We start from the raw sequence: 22786 nt of genomic DNA, 5'->3' as shown, positions 1-22786 counted from the left end.
ACAGAAAGCGCTCTGTGTGCGGAGCATTGTCCAAGACAGTGCGCGTGAAAAACACATGCTGTGCAGGCCTCACAACAGGCCTATGCAGTCATGATTGCGCCGCTTCTGTACCAGCTAGCAAGCTTGACATGCTAACGTGAAAAAGCACTGTCCTTTGGTTGGAGAGGGCTACCTAGCGAACAACTTGGCAAGCAATACATAATGCTTGTTTTTTTTGTGTTGTTCTCCCCCCAAAAACATTGTACTTTTTTGTTTGATGAATTACGTAGATTTTGTACCTCAACCGCCTCTACCGAGCCATCTCAGGCTGGCATGGTTCATCCTCTGTCTGTACATTATACAAGTTTAACAATACAGGAGCCTCAATCTAAAGCTAGTTTTACTGAAGATCTGTCAAAAATGTCATACAGAATTGTGTGTGGAATTGCTTTCCTCGGCCTATTATACTCTGCTGGTCCTCTGACCCTATAAACTTATTCTCAACATCTGATCACAATAGCTATATTCATTTATTATATCTTAATTATTATATTTTAAATCATAGCAACAGTGAATGACTTGTTAACTAAGTTAAATTGTACCTTTTTTTTTTCAAGGAACATGTGCATCTTAACTTCCTGAGTAATTAACACCAGTACTAACTGTAGCAATGCATTCCTTATTGTTGTACAGGGGAGCTGCATTCACCATTAAATAAAGACTGAAGTTGGATTATTGGATTTTCCAGAAGACTTTCTCATTCTGACCTGAACATGGCTGGACGAAGTGACGATGAAAGTGTGAGCAACAGCAGTGGAGAATCAAGGTAAGGTTTTATCTGTTTGACAATAAGAAACAGTGCTATTATTCTAGAAGTGCCCATGATTGATGTGTAAGTGCCAACTAAGTGAAACTGAACCCCGGCAAGTGATGCTATAGTTTGTAGATTAACTTCTTTGAGTTTGTATGCCTTGACTGTTCTGAACAGTGAGGACAGTGGTTACATCAATTATTGCTGTTTGAATTGTCATTTCTTTTACTTAGATCTAAGTTGTGAAGCTGACTCATAGGTTTTGTTATTTCACTGACACTGGGTGATTTGTTGTTTTTTGGGGGCGCAGTTCTTCCTGATGAATTCAGACTAAACAATGTGATTAAGGGAAAGTGTCTGAATACGACTGAAAAAAGGTCTAGCTTGTTGCATCTTGTAAAGGACTGACCAGTGTTTTTTTATAGCTTTATTGTTTGCTTGAGTGGGAGGTCTGAACAGATACTGTTGTACATTTTCTACATTTTATATGTAAAACTCTGTTTACCAAATGTACCATAGTAAATTCCATGTTTGTGCAAACTTACTTGGTGAATAAAGCTGATTCAGATTTGGAGGCATTTTGGTGTTTTATGAAGCCACTTGAAGTAAAACAATCTAAAATAGCAGCAACAGCCATGTGTGTTCATGCCAAAGCCATCAAATACACAAAATCACAAATGCTTAGCCTAGACATGGTGGCAGTATTTCAGCCTCCAGTCCTTATGTAGTAGTAGTAGTAGTAGTAGTAGTAGTAGTTGTAGAAACAGTTTATCGTTTATTCATCCCAAGGGTAAATTGCGGTGGTGCAAAATAAAGAGAAGAAATAGAAAATCCAAAACAGGTTACCACTACAAGTTACCTGTATGTAATATTTATCTTTAATATTTTGTGTAGTGCTGTTCTTTTGATTTGTCTGCCCCATTCAAAAGTCTGTGTAAAACAATGTCCTTCAAGAGACTAGGAGAAAGTCTCAATGGGCGATCCGGTATTTGAATGAAATGGGTGTGTTGTTTGTTTTACAGTAACTCTGATGATGAATCGGGGTCTGGATCAGGGTCTGGTTCTGGCTCAGGCTCCAGTTCCAGTTCCAGCAGCAGCAGTAGCCAATCAGGGAGCAGCGACTCAGGAAGTGGCTCAGATTCCGGCAGCCAGTCAGATTCTGACTCTGAAAAATCAAAGGAGAAGAATGAACCACAAAACAAGGCCAACATTGATGGGGCGGAGGTATGGATAAAAAAAAAAATATATATATACAGTACCAGTCAAAAGTTAGGACACATTTTCCCATTCTTGACTGGTACTGTATATTTATTTTTACCATTTAAAGATGGTGTAGCATGTAACATGCACTTTAATTTGTGCTAAAACCTTTATTATTCAGTTTTGGAAGTCCAACCCCAGCATCCTAGCAGTGCAACGGTCAGCCATGCTCAGGAAACAGCAACTCCAGCAGCAGCAGCAACAACAACAGAGCTCCTCAAACAGTGGATCAGATGAGGTGGGTTGACATTTCACCTTCTTCAATATGCTAAATTTGCAGTATACTACAGTGTTTCCCATACATTGATATATTTGTGGAAAAAAATTTACTGCCACAAATAGATTTTTTTTTCTTAACTTTAATTGTTTACAAATATTTCATTGTAGAGCTGTGTGCAGCACCATTGATTCGCTCAGCCCCTTCTTGCCCCGCCTGTGTTCTCTCTCACTACAACGGACCTGTCTGTGAATAGCCCCCTCTCTCCGTGCATGCTCTGAATCAATGCGCGGGACACTGCTTTTTTCCCTCAGTTAGGAGAATCAATTTGGAGTTTACGAACGGTTAGGCCCAATCCCAATGTCCACCCTCGCAGACTCACAGACTTTGAGGTGCGTTCTCGTTAAGTCTGTAAGGGCTTAGGACTGTCCCACAGTCAAATTGTCAGGTGCGCAAGGGGTCTTTCGCAGACATTTTGAGCCCTTTATACACACTTTTTGTAAGTCCGCATTTTTGCAGACTTTGGGTAAGGAAATTGGCCTCAATTCACAGCGTTGTGACGTGAAACACGAGGGTTACCAGGGAAAGCCTGCTAGTGAGAGAAAAGTCACAGCAAACCCGCCTCATAAAACAAGGAAGAAGAACGGTAAGCAAACATGCATGGAAGGAGCAACCAACTCTCACCATAAACATACTTAGAAATAAAAGTTAACATGTACATTTAAACACAAAGCTCACTGATGGTTAATATTGCCAGAACTGTGTGTAGTTTGTCCTTTTGATGATAAATTTCAAATATGCTTTCAACAGATTTGATCCAACAACAACTGTTTCCTAATAATGCAGCAAAGTGCTGTCCCATTCCAAGTTAAAGTATTTTGAGCCCTTGCAGCCTCTTGTATTCAATCACATACTAGGTGATGTAAAGTAAGTCTGAGGGGTTTAGGGTTGAGGAGGGACATTGGGATTGGGCCTTAGTATCATAATTCTCTGCACAAATGTGTCCACAACTGATACAGTCACGTTAAATATAATAATATTCATAGTTTAATACATTCGGCAAATATTACAATACGAGTCTAACAAAATGTCTATAATACATACATAAAAATAAAATGCGCTCTGCACTAGGGCTGTCCCCGACTAAGATTTTCTTTGGTTGACCAAGACCTGACTAAAACGTCTAAAAAAATAAAACGCACAAACATTTTCGCGATCTGACTCAATGGCTGCTGGACATTGCTTGATTCAGCCACTAAAAGCCTACTAATAATAAGACTCGCATCACCAGTCCTGTTGTAACCGAATGCTGATGGTATTTAGTATCCCAGCGCGTTAGCATGAGCGAAGTAGGGCTAGGCCAACTTACGTTTTTCCGGTGGTAGACTATCATATTCGACGTTGAACTAAGAAAAATAAACCGTTGTTGGCAGATTTTGCATTCAATGTTTTTCGAGTCACCCGGTACTTTGTAAATGTACTTGAAATGAAATGCTGCCATACCACAGGTTTCTTTGCCATTTTTATTAATAACACTGACAAAGTAGGCTATGGGAGAGTTTGTAGTTCTGCAGCCAATTGTGCTTGTGCCCTGTGCAAAATGCAAACCAAAACAAAGCGCAGATTAACGAAAGGGAAAACAGTGACACCTTTTCTTTTCAATTATATATTTTTTGAGTTGGTTTATTTGTCTTAAATGATATAATCTATTTCTGTTGAACATTTCGTTAACTCAGGAGTGATGACACAAGCGGGGATCAGATCTCACGCTGCTATATGGCAGCTCGACTAAAAAAATCTTAGTTGACCAAGAGCATATCGACCAGAAAATCGACTAGTCGACTAAGTGGGGACAGCCCTACTCTGCACTTTGCAGTACTTGTTGAAGTCTATGTACACACACATCAAACCAATACTTGGACCTAGGTTTCGGTTAAGCCCCCAATGTTTACAATGTCTGGCTCCGCCCCTGACCACCACAAATATAATCGAATTCTGTGTGAAACACTGTACTAAACTTCATAATTAAAGTCATAATTGTATTAACTTAAGGCTAGCCATTGATTATCATTTTTGTGTTGTGTAAACATTGCTTTACATTTTAAGTGGTTTTCATGGATGTTGGGAAGGATGACATGCACATAACAATGTCATTCTCGTCTAATCCAATAATACCTTGGTGGATTCAAAGGATTCGTCCAGCAGTGATGATTCTGATGACTCGAGTGGATCCAGAAAGAAAAGAAAGTGAGTTCACACTTGTTCTGCACCTCGGCATCACACAAAAATATGCACTATACACATTCTGGGCACATTTATTGATGCAACCTTTTCCTTGATTTCCAGATCAGAATCTAGTTCAGATTCTGAATCCGTGTCTGGGAGTGGTTCCGGGTCAGACTCGTCCGTACAGGAAGAGGAGCGCAGTGATGAGACAGTGTCCGACTACGAGCCCAGCCACAAAGTCAAAAGCAGAAAGCCACTGACGAAGTAAGTGTTTCTGTTGCCCCTTAGAGCTTCTGTCTCTATACAGTCCCTCAAGTACACACGTCTCCCATTTATGTATGTTCTCTGTCCACCCTGAAGCCACAGATGTAATTTATTTACTAATAGAGGAGAATGGCCAAAGTTGAGAGTTTTCCCCCCCCAGAAATTGCAAGGCTTAAGCCTCTTAACAATCCTGTAAAATTGGTCTAAAACCCCTAAACAAGGCATAGCCAAAGTAAATTGAAAGCTTGAACAATTTGTAGTACATGCATGGTTGTGGTCTCTTTTGAAAGGTGACACCCTGAAGTTCTTTACACTAATTCCTGGTTTTGGGTAATAGACACAAACAAATGGAAAGTTTTTATTTCCACCTGAATTTTGTTTTGCATACAGATGCCTGAGTCATCAGTATTTATTTCTGATACTGATATATATTTTTTTGCATTTATTTGTATAATTTATTTCTGCTTTGTATTTTCCAAAGTACTGCTTGGTTTGTTATTTGAGATTAACTAGTAATAATAATAAATAAAAGCACAAGTCTGGGATTTTTTTTTCATTTTTCCGAGTGCAGTCCTAGTCCGTTTTGCCATGATTCGAGATCCAAAGGTGTCAACAATTACCAAAACTATCTTAACCTTTTAACCTTACGTTAACCTTTTACGCATGTACACACAAAACTTGTGGCAATAGAGAGCAAGCTATACACAAACCTTTAAGTTGAAGGTTCAAAACGTTCCCCTACACCTATTCCACTGTTGTTCAACCAATTGGAGCTGGCTCAATCTTCACACAAAGAAAGGGGGGGAAGTGTATGGCGCACCACTTTCGATGAGGCACTTGTTGGCTATTGAAGGCTATGGACAGAACATGTAAGCTCCTATTGGGTCAAGTGAGGTGTCAATCGAAAGCTCAGTGCAGTGGCCATTTTGAAAGAGATTTTAGGAATATTTACATCTGAACTCAGGGCTCAACATTAACATTTTTGGCCAGTGGGTTTGAAACTTACTGGCCCCCAAGACAATTTTTACTGCACCCCAAAAGTTGGAATCAGAATTAGAATGGGGTTTAATTCGCCATGAAGGGTTGCACAGACAAGGAATTTGCTTTGGTCGGAAGGTGCATACATGAAACATATAGGAATCTTAAATTTAAAGTGTAACTGAACTGATTTATGAAGTACGGCTCATATAGTTATTAAAATAAAATCACAAAACTTTATCTGACAACTAAAAGAGCAAAATGTTCCATTTGTTAATAAAACATTTTTAACTTTACTATTTAACTACTGGGCGCGGCCGTCTTTGAATCGTCATGTCTGTGACGTCACGAGAATGGTTAGGTACTGTGACTGCCAGCTGCTAGCAGTCATCAAGATAGACATTGGTAGATTTTCAGGGAGAACAGAGGTATAAATGGCTTTAAACGATCCAGCTAAAACAAGGTGCAATGTCGGATCTTACTGGCTGGTTGTACAAACACATTTTACAAGACAGAAGGTATTCACTATCATGTCCTTCCCAAGCGGCAACCGGTTTTACGAAAATGGCTTGCAGCTATAAAAGCCCGCCAGTTGCCCCCGGCCAAAGCCCGCCAGTTGCCCCCGGATTCAGAGTTTGCAGGGATCACTTTACAGAAGTGGATTATATTTATAAACCTGTTAAATACGCTCACGTAAAACACACACTGGCGTTTTTGACATAGCTGCGCTAGCTAGCTCTAGCTCCTAAATTCACATCTGATGGTAGCCAAAGCTAGCTCCGTTACGTAACGTTTCCTACACAGTAGTTTGTTTAACCTAGCAGCGAACAAGTTATCAACTCAACCAGTGAGGATGTTTCACGTAACTTAAAGGGGCTACTAGTAATTGAAACTTAGGCTACCAGCTATGTGTAGGGCGCTCCAAACTTATTGTCAGATGCACAGAATAACATAGGGCTAACATCAGACTGAGCATAGGTTACACCTATAATAAGTTAACATAAAAGGTCTTTCTCCTCACACAGCATGGGAAAGAGCCTGTGCTCAATGATTGAACGATCATTTTGGTGGACCACCAACACCCAGGTCATGCAGGTCTGCCTCTTTGATCAGATCGATTCTGTCTGTTGGTATTGTCTGCAGTTACGACAAGTAGCTAGCTACAAGTACACCACTCGGTGTTGTTCAACTTGTTAACTTTATTTATATCTTCGACAAAAACACATATTCTGCATCATATGGGACAACTGCAGTCCTGCGGGTATATAATTACATATTGGTTTGAAATCATACGCCATAGGATGAACAGGGATAGGTATGACGGGTCGATTTTTTTTTTCTCCATTTTTAATGCAGTTTGACGGTTAGTCAATAGTTAGTCCTCATATTTAAAGTGGAACTGAACTGCGATTAGACACAGTGATATTATAATAGTATATACATTTAATGACTTAAAAAAATATATAACATACAACTATATGCCATGTTCTATAAATAATCAAAATGTTTAAATGACGTACACATCTGACGTCACAAGAATGGTTGCACTCAATTTCAACCATTCTCGTGACGTCAGATGTGTACGTCATTTAAACATTGCGGCGCCCAGTTCTTTTTAAGTACATAATTTACACACTAGAGATTTCGATTATGTATAGAAATCCATTCAACGTCAGGAGGACTGCCTATTGTAGATATGAGCTTGCTGACAGCCAGCATCTCGGATTTCTTTAACCAAGCCTGTTTCATTCATCATTTGCCTGAGAAAGCGACCTCCGTTAACCAGGCTAGTTTTGGCCGATCACTTGGTCAGGTTATTTAAAGGTATCGGGGTCAAGTGCATTGGCAAGTGAAACGTAAATGTACTTGTCCAAGTGCCTCAAAAAGTTAATGTCAAGCCCTGTAATCCAGTGGACAGAGATATATATGATGACCTAATCGACACTCCAAGTGTATTATACCCGGGAGAAGTTCGTCTTTTGCAACCGACATGCGCAGTTGAGCCTGCTTGACAGTCGTGTGACAGGGTGCAAATTGGTCTATTGGTGTTGGTACGTACGCGGTGATAAAACTACAGATCCTGTGCTAACTGCAATACCTGCATGCGAAATACGTCTGCGTTTCCTCAGTTTGTTAAAATTTGGCTACGTGTGGAAAATGGGAAAGTGTACTTTCAACGAGACATGAGTTGCGTTCGACATGGACTGACTTCATGCAGCGCTGCAGACGACGCCGGCGCTGCTTGAAGTCGAACGCACCCATGGCTAGATCACAGTGATTTCCGCAGTTGGTTACAAGCAGTACCCAGCTCCAGGTATGAGGCTCGCTGCAAACTTTGCCCCAAAAATATTCAATTCGGTTACTAATGTGATTGCTTTATCTGTAAATTAAATGTATGCTTTTTTAATTTAAATGAATTCCATTCATAGAAATTAGATATTTTTTTCAGAATGTCTTTTGATTTAAATATTTTTTCGGTAATGCATTGTGTAGGTCTTCAATTTCAATCTTTATGGTCTTAAAATGTCTTAAAAAGGTCTTAAATTTGACTAACTGAAACCTACAAGAACCCTGGAATCAGGTGGACCATGGCGTGGTCTGAGTGACCCAGCGCTGCTCGGGGAACCGCATGATATGCTTTACTGGTTGTAGAGTAGCAGTGATCCAAAGTGTTCCTTCTCTGGTAGGGCATTTGATGAATTGTCTGTATTTGGGGAGTTCTTGAGTGAGATTGCCTTTGTTAAAGTCGCCTAGCACAATAACCAAGGAATCCGGATTTTCATGCTCCACACTCAATATCTGGCTGCCGAGAACACGGTGAGCCTCGTTGGCGCTAGCCTGGGGAGGGCTTGTAGACGCCGACCAGTATGAATGAAGCAAACTCAGGTGGCGAGTATAAAGGTTTCACCGCCTTTCGTTTCGCCAGAAAGCAAGGAGTCACAATCCACTCTCAGCAGTTTGAAACCCGCTAGCTGTAGCGCAGAGTCCGGGATCAGTTCCCTCAGCCATGTCTCCGTAAAGCACAAAAGGGAAGATGAACAAAAGTCAATTTCCACACCAGTAGCTGAAGTTCGTCCAGTTTGTTGCTCCGCGAACGCACGTTGGAGAGAAATATCCCCTGTAACGATGTGCGTGCTCCGCGCCGACGAAGTCGCACCAAAGCACCGGCCCGTTTACTTCTCCTACGACGCTTCGGTGCTAGGACAAAGCCGAGAGTGGCATTGACTATAATTCCCACTAAATCTGCCGCTGGAAGCAGAAAAGTGGTAAATAAATCCAAAGGAGTTGTAGTCCTGATGCTTAGAAGTGCTTCTCTTGTTAGAGAACCCCGGATATCTTGGCAGAACACTGAATTGAAAGACAAGACGGTACAAAACAGGGCGCACCTAGCAACCGAGGCAGCCATCATTGGCGCCATCTTAGATCGACACTATAATATCTAATTGTTATTACAAAACCAAAGACTTATAAGTTATGTTATTCTGTTAACATGTTTAACCATTCATTAAACACATCCTGGATATAAAAGAACTAAAATACAATTTCCAGTGATAAAATATAAAGCTTCCATAGCATTTCATCAGTATGATACTGAGTACCCAAGTCGACACCATTCATCTGCAGCAGTTCAATAGCCCAGGGGAACAAGGCGAACAGCTGGTCCGTCTTAATTATGTGATATGCCGTTGTTATAAGTTGTGCAATAACACGATGGGCATCTGATTTTAAATCCGGCCCGGAAGATGGATTCTCAACTACCTGCTTAGCTGTCACGCAAACCAGGTGTTGTCTGCTATTAGCATGGCTGGTCAGGGATTGTTTTCGAAAATTGTCGGTGCCTTTGTAAAAAGACACTTCTATCTGCTTTAAGACGTGAACATACAACAGACTGTATCTTAGTTCCATAAAAAGTTGCTTCCGTTTGAGCTTGTAGCTCTACTTTGCTGCCATCTTCACTTGTGTCTCGCGCCAGTCTCGCACCAGTTGTTAAAAAATGTATTGAGATTAGAGAATTACAATTTGACAACCACTCGTCACTCGATACTCAACTCTTGATTGGCCAATGGTGTGCCCCACGAGCTGCAAAGTAATTTAGCAGATTGCAAAACATGCAGGTTTTACAAAGCAATTCTTTTTTTTTTTTTTTTTTAATCAATGCTTTTCAGTGGCCCGATCGGGACAGTGAGTTGCTAGTTTAACTGTCCCTGGGCCATAGTTATTGTCGAGCCCTGGAACTGAAGTTAGAACATAGTTTATGTGAATGACTGAACAAGTCAGTCTGCAAATTTAGAATGATGCAACAAGAGTCCAATGCTATCTTTCAGGGGTGCAACAATTCAACAAGCCCACGGTTCGGTTTGTATTGCGGTTTATGGGTCACGGTTTCAGTTTCGGTGTTCTCTGTATTTTCTCTGCTTGAATAACATTGTCTTACATCCAGAGATTTGATAACATATGAAATCAACGTTATTATATATTTTATTAATGTTACTCAGGCTATTTAAAGCAAACATAAAATTATTCAATCTTCATTTTTCCTTTTGTTAACCTTTTGCCTCCACATGCCATCTCCATTCTCCACATTCTTATCTTGCCTAGCTTCTTATACTGACAGTTCATTGGACAGGTACTCTTCAGGAAAGGGGAAGGACAAAGGGTGTTACATTGCGTTTTCTCGTAGACCCCAAAAAACGCAGCTTACATGTAAAAACCGGGCCGTGGTTTGGGTGTTGAACAATTCTTTTTTTTTTTTTTGCGGTTCAGTTTTGCACCCCTACTTTTTATAGATGTAATACATTGTTTTGGAAAAAATATTTTACTTGATTGGATTGTTTGGACCTTTGACAACGTAACAACCGTTTTTTTTATGTATAAATGGACTACTGTGAGGCTTGATAGATGTCATCTTCGTTTTGTTACTGTTTTTATGTTGATGGTCTGACAAAGACGTTGATTGTATCTGCTTTTGCGACTCAGAACTTGACGTGGTTTACATCAATAGAATTCTAAGAATCATAGCTTTCCGACGATATACGGCCATGTATGTGTACCAATGCAAATACAATAGTTTTGTGCATCACATTTCTTATTACTCACCAATCCTATGGCCTGGTGGCGGCAGGCCAGCTAAGAGATCAATTGTTTGTCATACAATGTTCCCGTTCAGTTACATGCTACATTTAGACCATCAAGGTCTTCACAAGGCACAGTAACTCACTCTTAATGACTTCTTTCCCTTCCTCCCTCTGAAGGGCGAATGCCAGAAATGGGAAGAAGAGCAGCGTTCAGAAGAAGAAGCCCCACCAGGGCGGTTCATCCTCAGAGGGTGACTACGACAAGAAGGCAGTGCCAGGGGGGCCCAGACGACAGGCCACGGTCAATGTAAGCTACAAGGAGGACGACGAACTAAAGACTGACTCAGACGACCTGGTGGAGGTAGTGGGTGAGGATGTGCCCCAGCCCGAGGAGGACGAGTTTGAGACCCTGGAAAAAGTGATGGAGTCACGGATAGGGAGGAAAGGAGGTAAGCTTGGGAACCGATTACCGTATATTTTGGAAATAAAGCCTCGGCCTGTACCCCGATTTAACAGTTGAGGCGGCTTATAACCCTGTTTTAGAACAAAAAAGTGGCTTTGTCCTAAGATCTCTACAGAACGTGCACCTAATTTAATGATCAACACTTGAACGGGGGCTTATTTTTTGAAAGAGGAATTATTTACTGTTTCATCTCAGTTAAACTATCAGGGCTTGTAAATACAGTGACTTGCTAAAGTAGGCAAATGGCTAGTAGAACATAAGATTTAATCATAATTTCAATAAATCAAACAGCTGCAAGACCCAGTAAAATGTTATATAGGCAGCTAGCAAACTATGGTTAGCTAGCATTGCTAACGACATTGGCTAATTCAACTTCGGTAGTGTAACCAAGCTCTTTGTAGGTTCGTTTAAGATATCATTTGATATGGCCTTGTGGACAATAAGTCATGGACGCGGTCTCTTCACAATTTGTATTTTCACACTTGTCTAATTGATGTCGCCATTTGAACAGCCCTCACTGACTCCACAAAATGCTAATGTCAGCATCATGCCTACGGCAACTCCCGAGGGACAAAACACCCTTTTTCGTTGAACATAGCCTACACTAGCAGACCTTTCTATCCTCAGGATTTTATTTTTTATAGCGATATATAAAACTCCAGTCTCCCTTCATTAGGCTAACCCCCCCGGTATACCGGTATGAATGCGAATACCGGTATGACGTGCCATGATATGGATTTTGCCATATCATGGATATCACAATATTGATAAATGTATTAAGTGTTTCTGTTTGGTATAACCAGTGTTGGGGGAAGTTACTCAAAAAAGTAATTTATTAGTTATTACTTAATACTAGCGCTGTCAATTTAACGCGTTATTAACGGCGTTAACACTAACCCATTTTAACGGCGTCTATTTTTTTATTGCGTGATTAACATTATTTTTCGCCAAACAAACTTTGTAGTTTTTTTCACATACCGTTTCAGCAGCACTGACGTTACGTTTTGAGTGGATGGCGAGCGCAAGACGCCGAAATGGATGCCAACAAAATTCTGAATGGATAATGTACTTTTAAAAAGTTGCCAAATGGTTCCATTGACAAGACCAAAGTGTTCTGTGTGTTTTGTTGTTGTGAACTGAGCTATCATCGCAGCACGTCCAGTTTGAAATACCACTTGATGGCTAGGCACACAGCTGATGTGAATTCTCCGCCCCCTCGTCAAAGCTTTATACAAAAACTTTATACTTAGCATTCCCATTCCGATCCATGATAAGAGCATTAAAATGAGAAAAAATAATGGGACAAAAAGAAATCAATGGACAGAGTAGATAAAAATGTGCAATTAAGTGTAAGTGTGAGTGTTTAGGCAACAATCTGTATTTATAAGGATTTTAAGTCATGTTGAATTACTGTAGTAACTTGGACAAGTAACTTGTTACTTAAATAAGTAACTGTAATAATATAACTCTGTCAAAAAGTAACGTGTTATATTACTTTGTTACTCACTTATGTAATATAATGTGTTACATTATATTATTACATAAAGCGTTACCCCCAACACTGGGTATAACATATAAGTCCAAGTGGAAGCAAGCATTAATGATGTGAAAATATTAACGCCAGTGGTGTTGATTTGTGGGACGAAGATTAATTGGTAAAAAATAAGGCCTCTTCTGTCGTTTGGAAATGGTTTGGTTTCAAGTTATCTGACATCGACCCACAAACAGTACCCAACTCGGTAAGTTGTGTCGTCGAATTGTGCTAGCCAAATGTGAATTATAATATTAGTTTATAGTTAACTCACTACAAATATTTAAGTTTTCTTCTGATCCCATAAACGTAGGCTACTGTTGAACGCTCAAGTCGCTCTTCCGTGGCAAAGCACTGCAAAAGTTAGAAAATTCAATTCATGCAACCTGCAAAGTTACCCAATCCAAATCTGCCGACTGCAGTAGATTTGCCGCTACGGTGCGGATGGCATTGTCATGATATTTTAAGGATAACTAAAATATTGTGATATATACCGCTACCGTCAGTACTTAAGAATTATACTGTGATAAACATTATAGGCCATACCGCCCAGCCTCTTTGTCAGGAAGCAACATGTCCCTCTCAGTGACACTCTTAGAGACAACTTAACAGCTTAGAGCTTAACAAATATACATTTCCTGTAAAAAAGCAATATAAAAAAGGCGATAGTTAAAATCAGTTAACCCCTTAAATTTTCCTAGAATTTCTGAGAAAAAAAAATAGAAGTGCACCTCAAGATAATAAAAAGTTGACTTCATATCTTTACATATCTATATGGATAATGCCAATGCCACTTTTAGAGATGAGTAGAGGTTAAAAAGCTTAATTCTTAAGCATCATTGGCAGGTTTTTTATTTATAAATACAAGCATCTCTGCATGTGTGCCAGACATCTTGTTCCTCTTCTCATCTACAATATACCCTGCTGTGCTAAATAGTCACTCGCTATCTACACTAGGTAGGCTCGTGCTGCTTTTGTCAGAGCGGCAAATCAGCTTTTATTGTCCTGCCAAAAAACAAGTGGCAGTCTGCCCCATGGGATAACTGGCTCCGATAGGTAGAGGTTCATCTGCAATAATGTTGAGCAGCTGATGTCACCGCCACCATGTTCCCCATCTTCATCTCAGCATACATAACCTGCAAGGAGCCAGTTCGTGGAACCTTGTCTGGGGGCTCAGAGCCGCTCGCTTCTGAACTCGCCTCACCATTCTGCTGCTCCAGTCCAGCCTGGACATCAGAAAGCATCCCATGTATCTTGGGCTTGAGTGTGTTGGGGAAATATCTGCCATTATATCTTTTTATTAACAAGACAAACAAAACATTATTCATAGCAACAACAAAAAAATGAATCAGAAATTCTTTATTGATCCCAGAGGAGAAACTTGGTTCAGTTACTGTTGTCACATTCTAGAAAATAAATGTCAAAGATTTAATGACAAATTATAAGAAATGTTCTATTCATGCATTTTGTAGGTTATGCTTGGCTCTTGTTTTGATTAGTCATAGTATTGGCCTCACAATCTTCCCAATTTACAGCACATTTAGACAAATTAAATTATTTGCCCTATTTATCAATATCACTGAGGCCTACATGTAAATATTCAGGTGTCGCTGCCATTGTTCCATCCACTGTCCGGTGTAGTATCCTGTATTCACTTTGTGCCATTTATGCATTCACACGGTCATGGTGCATAGATGCATGAGTTCTGAATATTTCCAATGCTCCCACCCATAGACATAGGATATATGTCTATGCTCCCACCAGAGTGAGTTATTTTTCCAAAACGGAAGCTAGCCAGCTTTAGTTAGCTTCCGTTACCTAGCAACCTAGCGTTGCTTGTTTGGTCTACATCAGAGCCATAGAAAACTTTTTCTATTTTTTTCTCTGGTCTACATGTGTGTGGAATGAATCATGGGTAACGTAGTGCAAAGTTAAGTTAGTTGGTTTAGGTTAGGCTACACAGCGAACATTTTACGGGCACTGAGCAATGACACGGTGCAAGCATTCGTTTTAGACAGCGTCTCTCCTTACGAGAAGGAAACCATTCCGTAACGTTTAAGCTAGACCTCAGATAATATGAACGTGTTCACCGTTCAATTCATTATTTGTCATTAAGTTTTGTTTGTTTATCGTTCTCATAAAAATGAAAGTGTTCAATGAACGCGCAACACTGCCTATATTATCACTGTGCTTCCTGTAACGGAAGCTGTCATGGTACAAGGATGTTGCTGTGGTAGTGGTCGCGTTGAAAGCGACAAATCATAAGGGTGTCAGTGCCTCCATAGGTTTCCGCCCTCAAACTGTTAAAAGTAATTTAGACTCGCTTAAGCAGAAATTCACTGCAAGCAAAATTCCGCTACGCGAGCAGAACCTAAATTCTGTGCTTGCAGAATTTCACTGCGCAAGCAGATTTAACCAATGAGAGGGTGCCAGGCGCTCGCTCGCAGCTACCTGTGCAACTCTGTTGTTGAATTTCTGCGCAAGTACTAATTTATAGTGAGTCCAAAGTCAGTATCTGTGCATGTGAAAGAAAGAGAAAATTACCCAATGGATCTGCAAGTCCATCGAGATGGATATCCTACCCTTAAGTATTGTTGAGGGCAATGGTTTTCATGAAGCTTTGTTAATTAGCCGGAAAAAAACGAGGGTCAATTGTGCTTGAGCACTGGCTTCTAGCTGTTGGCTCGGTTGCTAGGAGTACAGAAAGAGTTGTTCTTTTTGTAAAACAGATCTCAATGCGGAAACACGCTGTTTTTTCTATTTCATTGCATTTTAATATAGCCTATAAATACTGAATTTTAATATAACATTTTTAATGATTAATCAAAAATCGATCGTTAATTCTCTAGACGATCGATTAAGACAGTTTATTCGAATGCCCATCCCTAATCAATACTGTTATTAGTATCTAATCCAATACAAATTCCTAATGTTGATTAGGATCCGAGAATTAATTTTTTTGACAACCCGAATGAGCTAGGAGGCATACTTAAGTTATTTTTTCTCTTGGAGCAACGGGTGGCACCACAACAGTGTACGCGGTGGAGGCTGACGGGGACCCCAACGGGAATTTCAATCCAAACAAGGAGGCCGGGGAGACGCAATACCTGATCAAGTGGAAGAACTGGTCACACATCCACAACACCTGGGAGACGGAAGACACGCTCAAACTGCAGAATGTTAAGGGCATGAAGAAGCTGGACAACTTCAAGAAGAAGGATCAGGAGAAGAAGAAATGGTAAGTGTGTGTGGCAGTGGGATTATGAACTTAAACTGAAAATGTCTACTTAAGTTCTCTGTTTAGATAACAGTAAGAGCTTTCTTGGGAGATGTTAACTATCATCACCAACATTGCAAAGCTTTTGACATGATGGTATACTGTTTTCTTTCAGGCTCAAGGCGGCTTCGCCAGAAGATGTGGAGTACTTCAATTGCCAAGAGGAGCTCATGGATGACTTGCATTCACAGTATCAGCTAGTAGAGAGAATCATTGGTAAATGAAAAAATATAGAAATAATGTATCTTATGTTTGATTCAGTATAGAAAAAAAATGGTATACCCAACTGACAGATAAACAACAACTACACATGTCCACAGTCAAATTACTTCAAAAACCTATTTTGTTGTCCACACAGGTCATTCCAATCAGAAGTCAGCAGCAGGCTACCCAGACTACTTGTGCAAGTGGCAGGGTCTGCCCTACTCAGAGTGCAGCTGGGAAGATGGAGCCCTTATAGGCAGAAAGTTCCAGAAGTGCATTGACGACTACATGAGCCGGAACCAGTCCAAGACCATTCCCTACAGAGATTGCAAGGTATATTGCTTGTTGGATTACTGTCATTGGGGTATGTTATGGTTTTACTGACAGGAAATGGAGGGTTGGAAGTAATGTTTTGGTGTCATTTTAGGACTAAATAAGTATTTTATTAGTATTTAATAGTGCTGGCAAACGATTACAATATTTAATCGCATGAATGTCATAGTTAACCCGCGATTAATTGCAACAAATCGCACATTTTTGTCTAGTCTATTCTAAATGTTCCTTGATTTCTTTTGGACCCATTCTTTTTTCAAATTTTAATGCTCTTATCAAAATGGAAAAGTGGTTTGGATTGCTTTGTGCAATTTTTTTAATTTTTTTTTTTATTGAAAACAACATTTCAATCGCCTGGCTTTGACGAGGGGGCGGAGAATTCTCATCAGCTATGTGCTTGGCCATCAAGTGGTATTTCAGACTGGACGTGCTGCGATGATAGCTCAGTTCACAACGACAAAACACACAGGCAACTTTTCAAAGTAAACTTTCAATTCAGAATCTTATTGGCATCCATTTCGGCGTCTCGGGTTTGCCATCCACTCAGAACGTGTCGTTAGCCTACTATTCTTTAGCAGGCTCGCAAGCCTGAACACGTGTGTGCGGCGCTATGGTGCGGCGGGCCTGTTGTTTTGTTTCCGGTCTAGATAGATCCGGTGTGGTGCTGTAGTTTTTCTAACGTCAGTAGTTGTTGCAACAATGTGAAAAAAACTACAAAGTTTGCTAGGCCAAAAAGAGCGTTAATCACACGATAAAAAAATTGATGCTGTTAATTTGGGTTTGTGTTAACGCCGATAATAACACGCTTAACTGACGGCACTAGTATTTATTTAGAATATTATTATAAGGACTGTGGTAACAAAGTTAGACAGACCTGTGTGCATACAGTTAGGTCCTTAAATATTTGCACACAAGTTTTGCAATTTTGGCTTATTACCAAAATATATATTTAAGTTACAGTTAAATAATGAATATGGGTTTAAAGTGCAGTTTCTCTAGCCTGGTCCTAACCAGACTGTAGTACAATTCATTCGTACACAGAGTCTGGCCTCACTCCATTGACAAGCGTTGACTTCCTTGTAGGTGGGTACTCTGTTGAAGTTTAAAAGTTTTAAAACTATTGGATCTACCCAGAGCCACTCTGATCTGCCATAACCAATCGCTAGCGTTCGCCCTAGCCATTTCCTTCACCACTACTGTAACAGGGGTAGCTGCCGTAGCTGGAAAATCAAACTGTTCCCAATCCCAGTGGGGAGGAGGGCCACAACATCATGGCCTCCAACAAAACTCAGCAAAACTTGTTCTTGCTCCAGCTTTAGCTTATGGATATTTGGCAGCGTTGCTACAACGGACCGAATGGCTTCGCTCGCATCTATCTCAGCCGCCATTACGGAACTACAACACAACTAGCGCCACTCCCTCTGTTGGCTGATTGGCCGGTAGAAAATTAACCGGAGACATCTGACTTGCGTACCTCATGGCCAGTCGCAGTACAGAGGCAAAATCAAAATTGAGTAGAAGTACGTAGGAGGGCAGAGCCAGGCTACAGTTTCTCAGCTTCAATTTCAGGGTATTCACATCCAAATAGACGGGGGGTTTAAGAATTACAGCTCCTTAATATGTAGCGCCTTAAAAAAAAAAAAGTATTTTACAAGGGACCAAAAGTAATTGGACAATTGACTCAAAAGCTGTTTTATGGACAGGTGTGGGCTTTTCATTATTTATTCATAAATTAAGCAGGTAAAAGGTCTGGAGTTGATTCTAGGTGTGGAATTTGCATTTGGATGCTTTTGCTGTGAACCCACAACATGCGTTCGAAGGTGCTCTCAATGCAAGTAAAACAGGCCATCATTAGGCTGCAAAAAATAAACTCCATTAGAGAAATAGGACAAACAAGTGGCCAAATCAACAGTGAGAAAAAAAAACTGGTGAACTCGGCAACATAAAAAGGCCTGGACGTCCAAGGAAAAAAACATTGGTGATGATCGCAGGATCTTTTTCTTTGTGAAGAAAAACCCCTTCACAACATCCAGAAAGAACACTCCATGAGGTTGTCATATCATTATCCAAATCTAACATAAACACCTGAGAAAAGCAAGAGCAAATACAGAGGGTTCACCACAAGGTGCAAACCATTTATAAGTCTCCAGAATTAAAAGGCCAGGTCAAAAACATGTCAAAAAACATTTTTTAAAAGCCATCCCAGTTTTGGAACAGCATTCTTAGTTTCGACAGATGAAACTAAGATCAACCTGTACCAGAATGATGGGAAGAAAAAGTAAGGAGAAGGCTTGGAAGTGCTCATGATCCGAAGCATTCTACATCTGTAAAACACAGGGTCTGTTTGATGTAAAGCGAGACCGATTTATCGGCGAGCCAATATTATTGGCTGATGTAAGCCAAACTATCGGTATCATCATTTATAATGGACAATATTTTTTTTATTTATGTATTATGCCTTCGCAATACAAAAAAATATAACAAATTAAAATTGTATTTATGATTATGTTAATTTGTCAAATTCCATGTGAGCCCCTGGAATAATGAGACTGTATAAAAATGGTTGCAATTCCAAAATGTTTTACACAATATTTGTGTTCAACCCCCTAAATTAAAGCTGAAAGTCTGCACTTCAATTGCATCTCAGTTGTTTAATTTCCAAACCAATAGGGTGTTGTACAGAGCCAAAATGATAATTGTGTCACAACCAAATATTTCCGGACCGATCAGTATGGTATCCATATCAAACATTTATTATTTTAAACTTGGAAAATGTTTTTAGTGTCATGTGATTCCCTGTCATCTGTCCTTTCCACAGGTGCTGAAGCAGAGACCCAGGTTTGTACCCATGAAGAAGCAGCCGTCTTACATTGGAGGTGATGGACTGGAGCTCCGAGATTACCAGCTAGACAGCTTAAATTGGATGGCCCACTCCTGGTGCAAGTACGTCCTCTCCTCCTTATTCTTCCTTTCCTTTGTATAGTATAACTTCTAAATATCTATCTTTTCAATTTATTAAACATCCCATTTTAAAGCTTAAAAAAGGTTTATAGAAGTTTGTATTCCTGTTCTCTTCCTCCAGAGGGAACAGCTGTATCCTGGCTGACGAGATGGGCCTGGGCAAGACCATCCAGACCATCAGCTTTCTTAACTACCTGTTTCATGAGCACCAACTATATGGGCCGTTTCTGCTGGTGGTGCCTCTGTCCACTCTCACGTCCTGGCAGAGAGAGGTGCAGCTCTGGGCCCCCCTCATGAACATTGTTGTCTACCTGGGTGACATTCGCAGCAGAGGCATGGTATGGAACAACCCTCGTGTTTCATTTATTTTTGTGTTTGCTAGTAATTGTTTTGTTTGAGTATTTTTTCCTTTTGTCGTGTATAATTGGTGGTCACCTTCAGGGAGCTTGATAATGGAACTTGAGAAGTGCAGACACTATACCTGTTCTGTTTCACACCCTATTAGATCAGAACACATGAATGGATGCACGTCCAGAACAAGAGACTGAAGCTAAACATCCTTCTCACAACGTATGAAATTCTCTTGAAAGACAAGGTAAGGTCATGTTTCCCACAGAATGTGATTATATTTGTGGCGTTAGGCAGGGGCGAAGCCAGTATTGGTCAAAATGACGTGCTCAGTCATAGTAATATCCTACTATCAGTTAGATGTGTAGATAAGGTTTTTCAAAAAGTAATAGAAGCGTGCAAAAAAGCTGTTCGTCCCTCGCATTGATTCACAGACGGGTCCGTTGTGAGAGAGACAGAAAGCAAGCGGGACAAGAAGGGGCTGAGCGCATCTACAATTAAATACTTTTTTTGCCATGTTAAATAGTAAAAAAAAAAAAAATTGTGGCTGTAAATATTTAATTGTGGCGGGCCGCCAAAAATAAATCCATGTACGGGAAACACTGGTATGGTTTTCACCTCCATCAATGCCCATGCTTGTATAGACATAGTTGTTGTCTCTTATCTGGATGTCTCTTAACGTTTACCAAGTGAATACCCACCAAATGTTTTTATCATATGCATGATATATGGGTTGGGTTTCATTTGGGTCTTTACGATACAGGTAGAAAATCGATACTTTTAAAATGGTTTTGGAACCACAAAACAACGGTGGATGATATGAAATAACATTTATTTATTTGAAAGAAATTTCACTGTTGTCTGCCATGTTATTCAACTTTACGTTTTGTTGTTCCGACATGCATTCATGTGAATTTTCTCAGTCTGGAATTTGACAATACATGAATGCAGTATAATTTAACTATCTATCATGTGCGGTAATGATGCTTCTGACATCCGTTTCGGAGCACCTGAGGGCAAATATTTCAATCGACAGCTCAGGTATCTAAGTGACATCAAAATGAGGTACTGAAATCTGCATTCTGATCGGGTCCTGTACATCCTGGTCATATAGGTACCGGTGCCATATTAGCACCGGATTCCGGTACCCAACCCTAATGCATGGTGGATTGAGGGAATGTATTTTAAGTGAGCTCTCGTTTTAATAATTGAGCTTCTTTTGTATGCTACTGGTTGCACTATCAGTAACATTGTACTACTGTACCTCACTGTACCTCGCCACCAGGCTCCTGTATGGTCATCGACATAGTCACTGATCTGCTATTTTGCACTATTGTACTGTATTCCACTTAGGTTAGAATAGATTATAGGGTTGAAATAGGTTTTATTTGCATTTAGGGTTAGTATAGTGTATTATTTATTGTTATCTGTAATTTAGGAAGTTTTATTATTAGGGTTAGTATACTCGATTATTTATTGCTATCTGTATATTTAGGAAGCTTCACTTATTTAAGCTTAGCCTATATGTAAATTATGTTCTGTGTACTTATATGTTATGTTATGCCAGGTGCTTGCGTTGTCTTGTCTTAAGAATTTGAGTGCCCAGTCTGACCTTGTGTTGTTTTGTGTACCTGACAAATAAAAGACTTGAACTTGTATGTAAAAGTTTTGATATAACTTTAGTTACTTAATGTAATACAAATGTAATCCATCTGTAGTGTCACGCATGTATATTCTCAAAATATATTCCGGTTTACACTGCCTAATATAATATTTATTTGTTTGCCTACAGTCATTCCTGGGTAACGTGAACTGGGCTTTTATTGGAGTGGACGAGGCCCACCGTTTAAAGAACGATGACTCTCTCCTCTACAAGACCATGATTGACTTCAAGTCCAACCACAGGCTTCTGATCACAGGAACACCACTGCAGAACTCTCTCAAAGAGCTCTGGTCCTTGCTGCACTTCATCATGCCAGAGAAGTAGGTCATGTGTTTTTGTGCATGTGTGTTTGAGGGGCATGCCATATTTATAGTCTTATCTTGCTGCTCAGTTTAGTGGGCTGTCCCTGTTCCTAAGTAGGTTTCTGATCCTCTTCATAATCGTTTCTTCATGTGTGTGCCCAGGTTCCACTCATGGGAGCTGTTTGAGGAAGAGCATGGGAAAGGCAGGGACTCGGGCTACACCAGTCTGCATAAGGAGCTTGAGCCCTTCTTGCTGCGACGAGTCAAGAAGGATGTGGAGAAGTCTCTCCCTGCTAAGGTGGAGCAGATCCTCCGAGTGGAAATGAGCGCCATCCAGAAACAATACTACAAGTAAGAATGACACTGCTAAATAAAAAACACTATTGATCTAGAAACTATGGAACGCTGAAGTAAACACTAAACACAATAAACTGCTCTACTGAGCAGATAGGCACAGTTTTGATGGGAACAAAGACCTGAATGGACTCTGTTCTTTAACATTTACAAATAACATTGTTGCTTATCTACTAAATGGAAAAAACACATTTTCCTTATCTTCACTTCTAACCTGGTTTTGTTTGTGTGTGTCCTACCAGGTGGATCTTGACGAGGAACTACAAGGCCCTCAGTAAAGGCACCAAGGGCAGCACTTCTGGCTTTCTCAACATCATGATGGAACTTAAGAAGTGCTGCAATCACTGCTACCTCATCAAGCCCCCAGAGGACAATGAGTGCTACAACAAAGCTGAGGCCTTACAGGTGTGTGTAATGCGTGCGATGATACTGGTACCGTACTGAAATACTGGCTTTTTAGAAAGAGTACTATACTGACAAGAAAAACAGGTACCGTATTTTTTCAGACTCTAACAGTGCGTGTCCACTGCAGCGACGCGA

The 22786-nt window shown here is 40.2% G+C and overlaps 1 protein-coding gene across 3 annotated transcripts in view; it reads left to right on the top strand.

Moving 5' to 3' along the window:
- Window positions 1-22786, top strand: part of chd1 (chromodomain helicase DNA binding protein 1) — a 53486-nt gene that overhangs the window by 1335 nt on the left and 29365 nt on the right. For all 3 annotated transcript variants that reach the window (XR_014750912.1, XM_084694043.1, XM_084694044.1), the window contains exons 2-16: window positions 673-805; window positions 1813-2014; window positions 2172-2288; window positions 4459-4514; window positions 4614-4757; window positions 10988-11259; window positions 15817-16042; window positions 16197-16297; window positions 16440-16618; window positions 19437-19561; window positions 19701-19917; window positions 20085-20174; window positions 21720-21910; window positions 22055-22243; window positions 22489-22651. Coding sequence is in view for 2 of the 3 variants with exons in the window: in XM_084694043.1 (XP_084550169.1) it covers window positions 753-805; window positions 1813-2014; window positions 2172-2288; window positions 4459-4514; window positions 4614-4757; window positions 10988-11259; window positions 15817-16042; window positions 16197-16297; window positions 16440-16618; window positions 19437-19561; window positions 19701-19917; window positions 20085-20174; window positions 21720-21910; window positions 22055-22243; window positions 22489-22651 (2325 nt within the window). In the remaining variant the exon portion in view is untranslated. The remainder of the gene's footprint in view (window positions 1-672; window positions 806-1812; window positions 2015-2171; window positions 2289-4458; window positions 4515-4613; window positions 4758-10987; window positions 11260-15816; window positions 16043-16196; window positions 16298-16439; window positions 16619-19436; window positions 19562-19700; window positions 19918-20084; window positions 20175-21719; window positions 21911-22054; window positions 22244-22488; window positions 22652-22786) is intronic.

The sequence above is a fragment of the Hypomesus nipponensis genome, chromosome 27, assembly GCF_054491055.1.
Source record: "Hypomesus nipponensis isolate SF chromosome 27, ASM5449105v1, whole genome shotgun sequence".
Taxonomy (NCBI): Eukaryota; Metazoa; Chordata; class Actinopteri; order Osmeriformes; family Osmeridae; genus Hypomesus; species Hypomesus nipponensis.
Note: the sequence above shows the minus strand (reverse complement) of the source record. Positions and strands in the feature narration are given on the sequence as shown.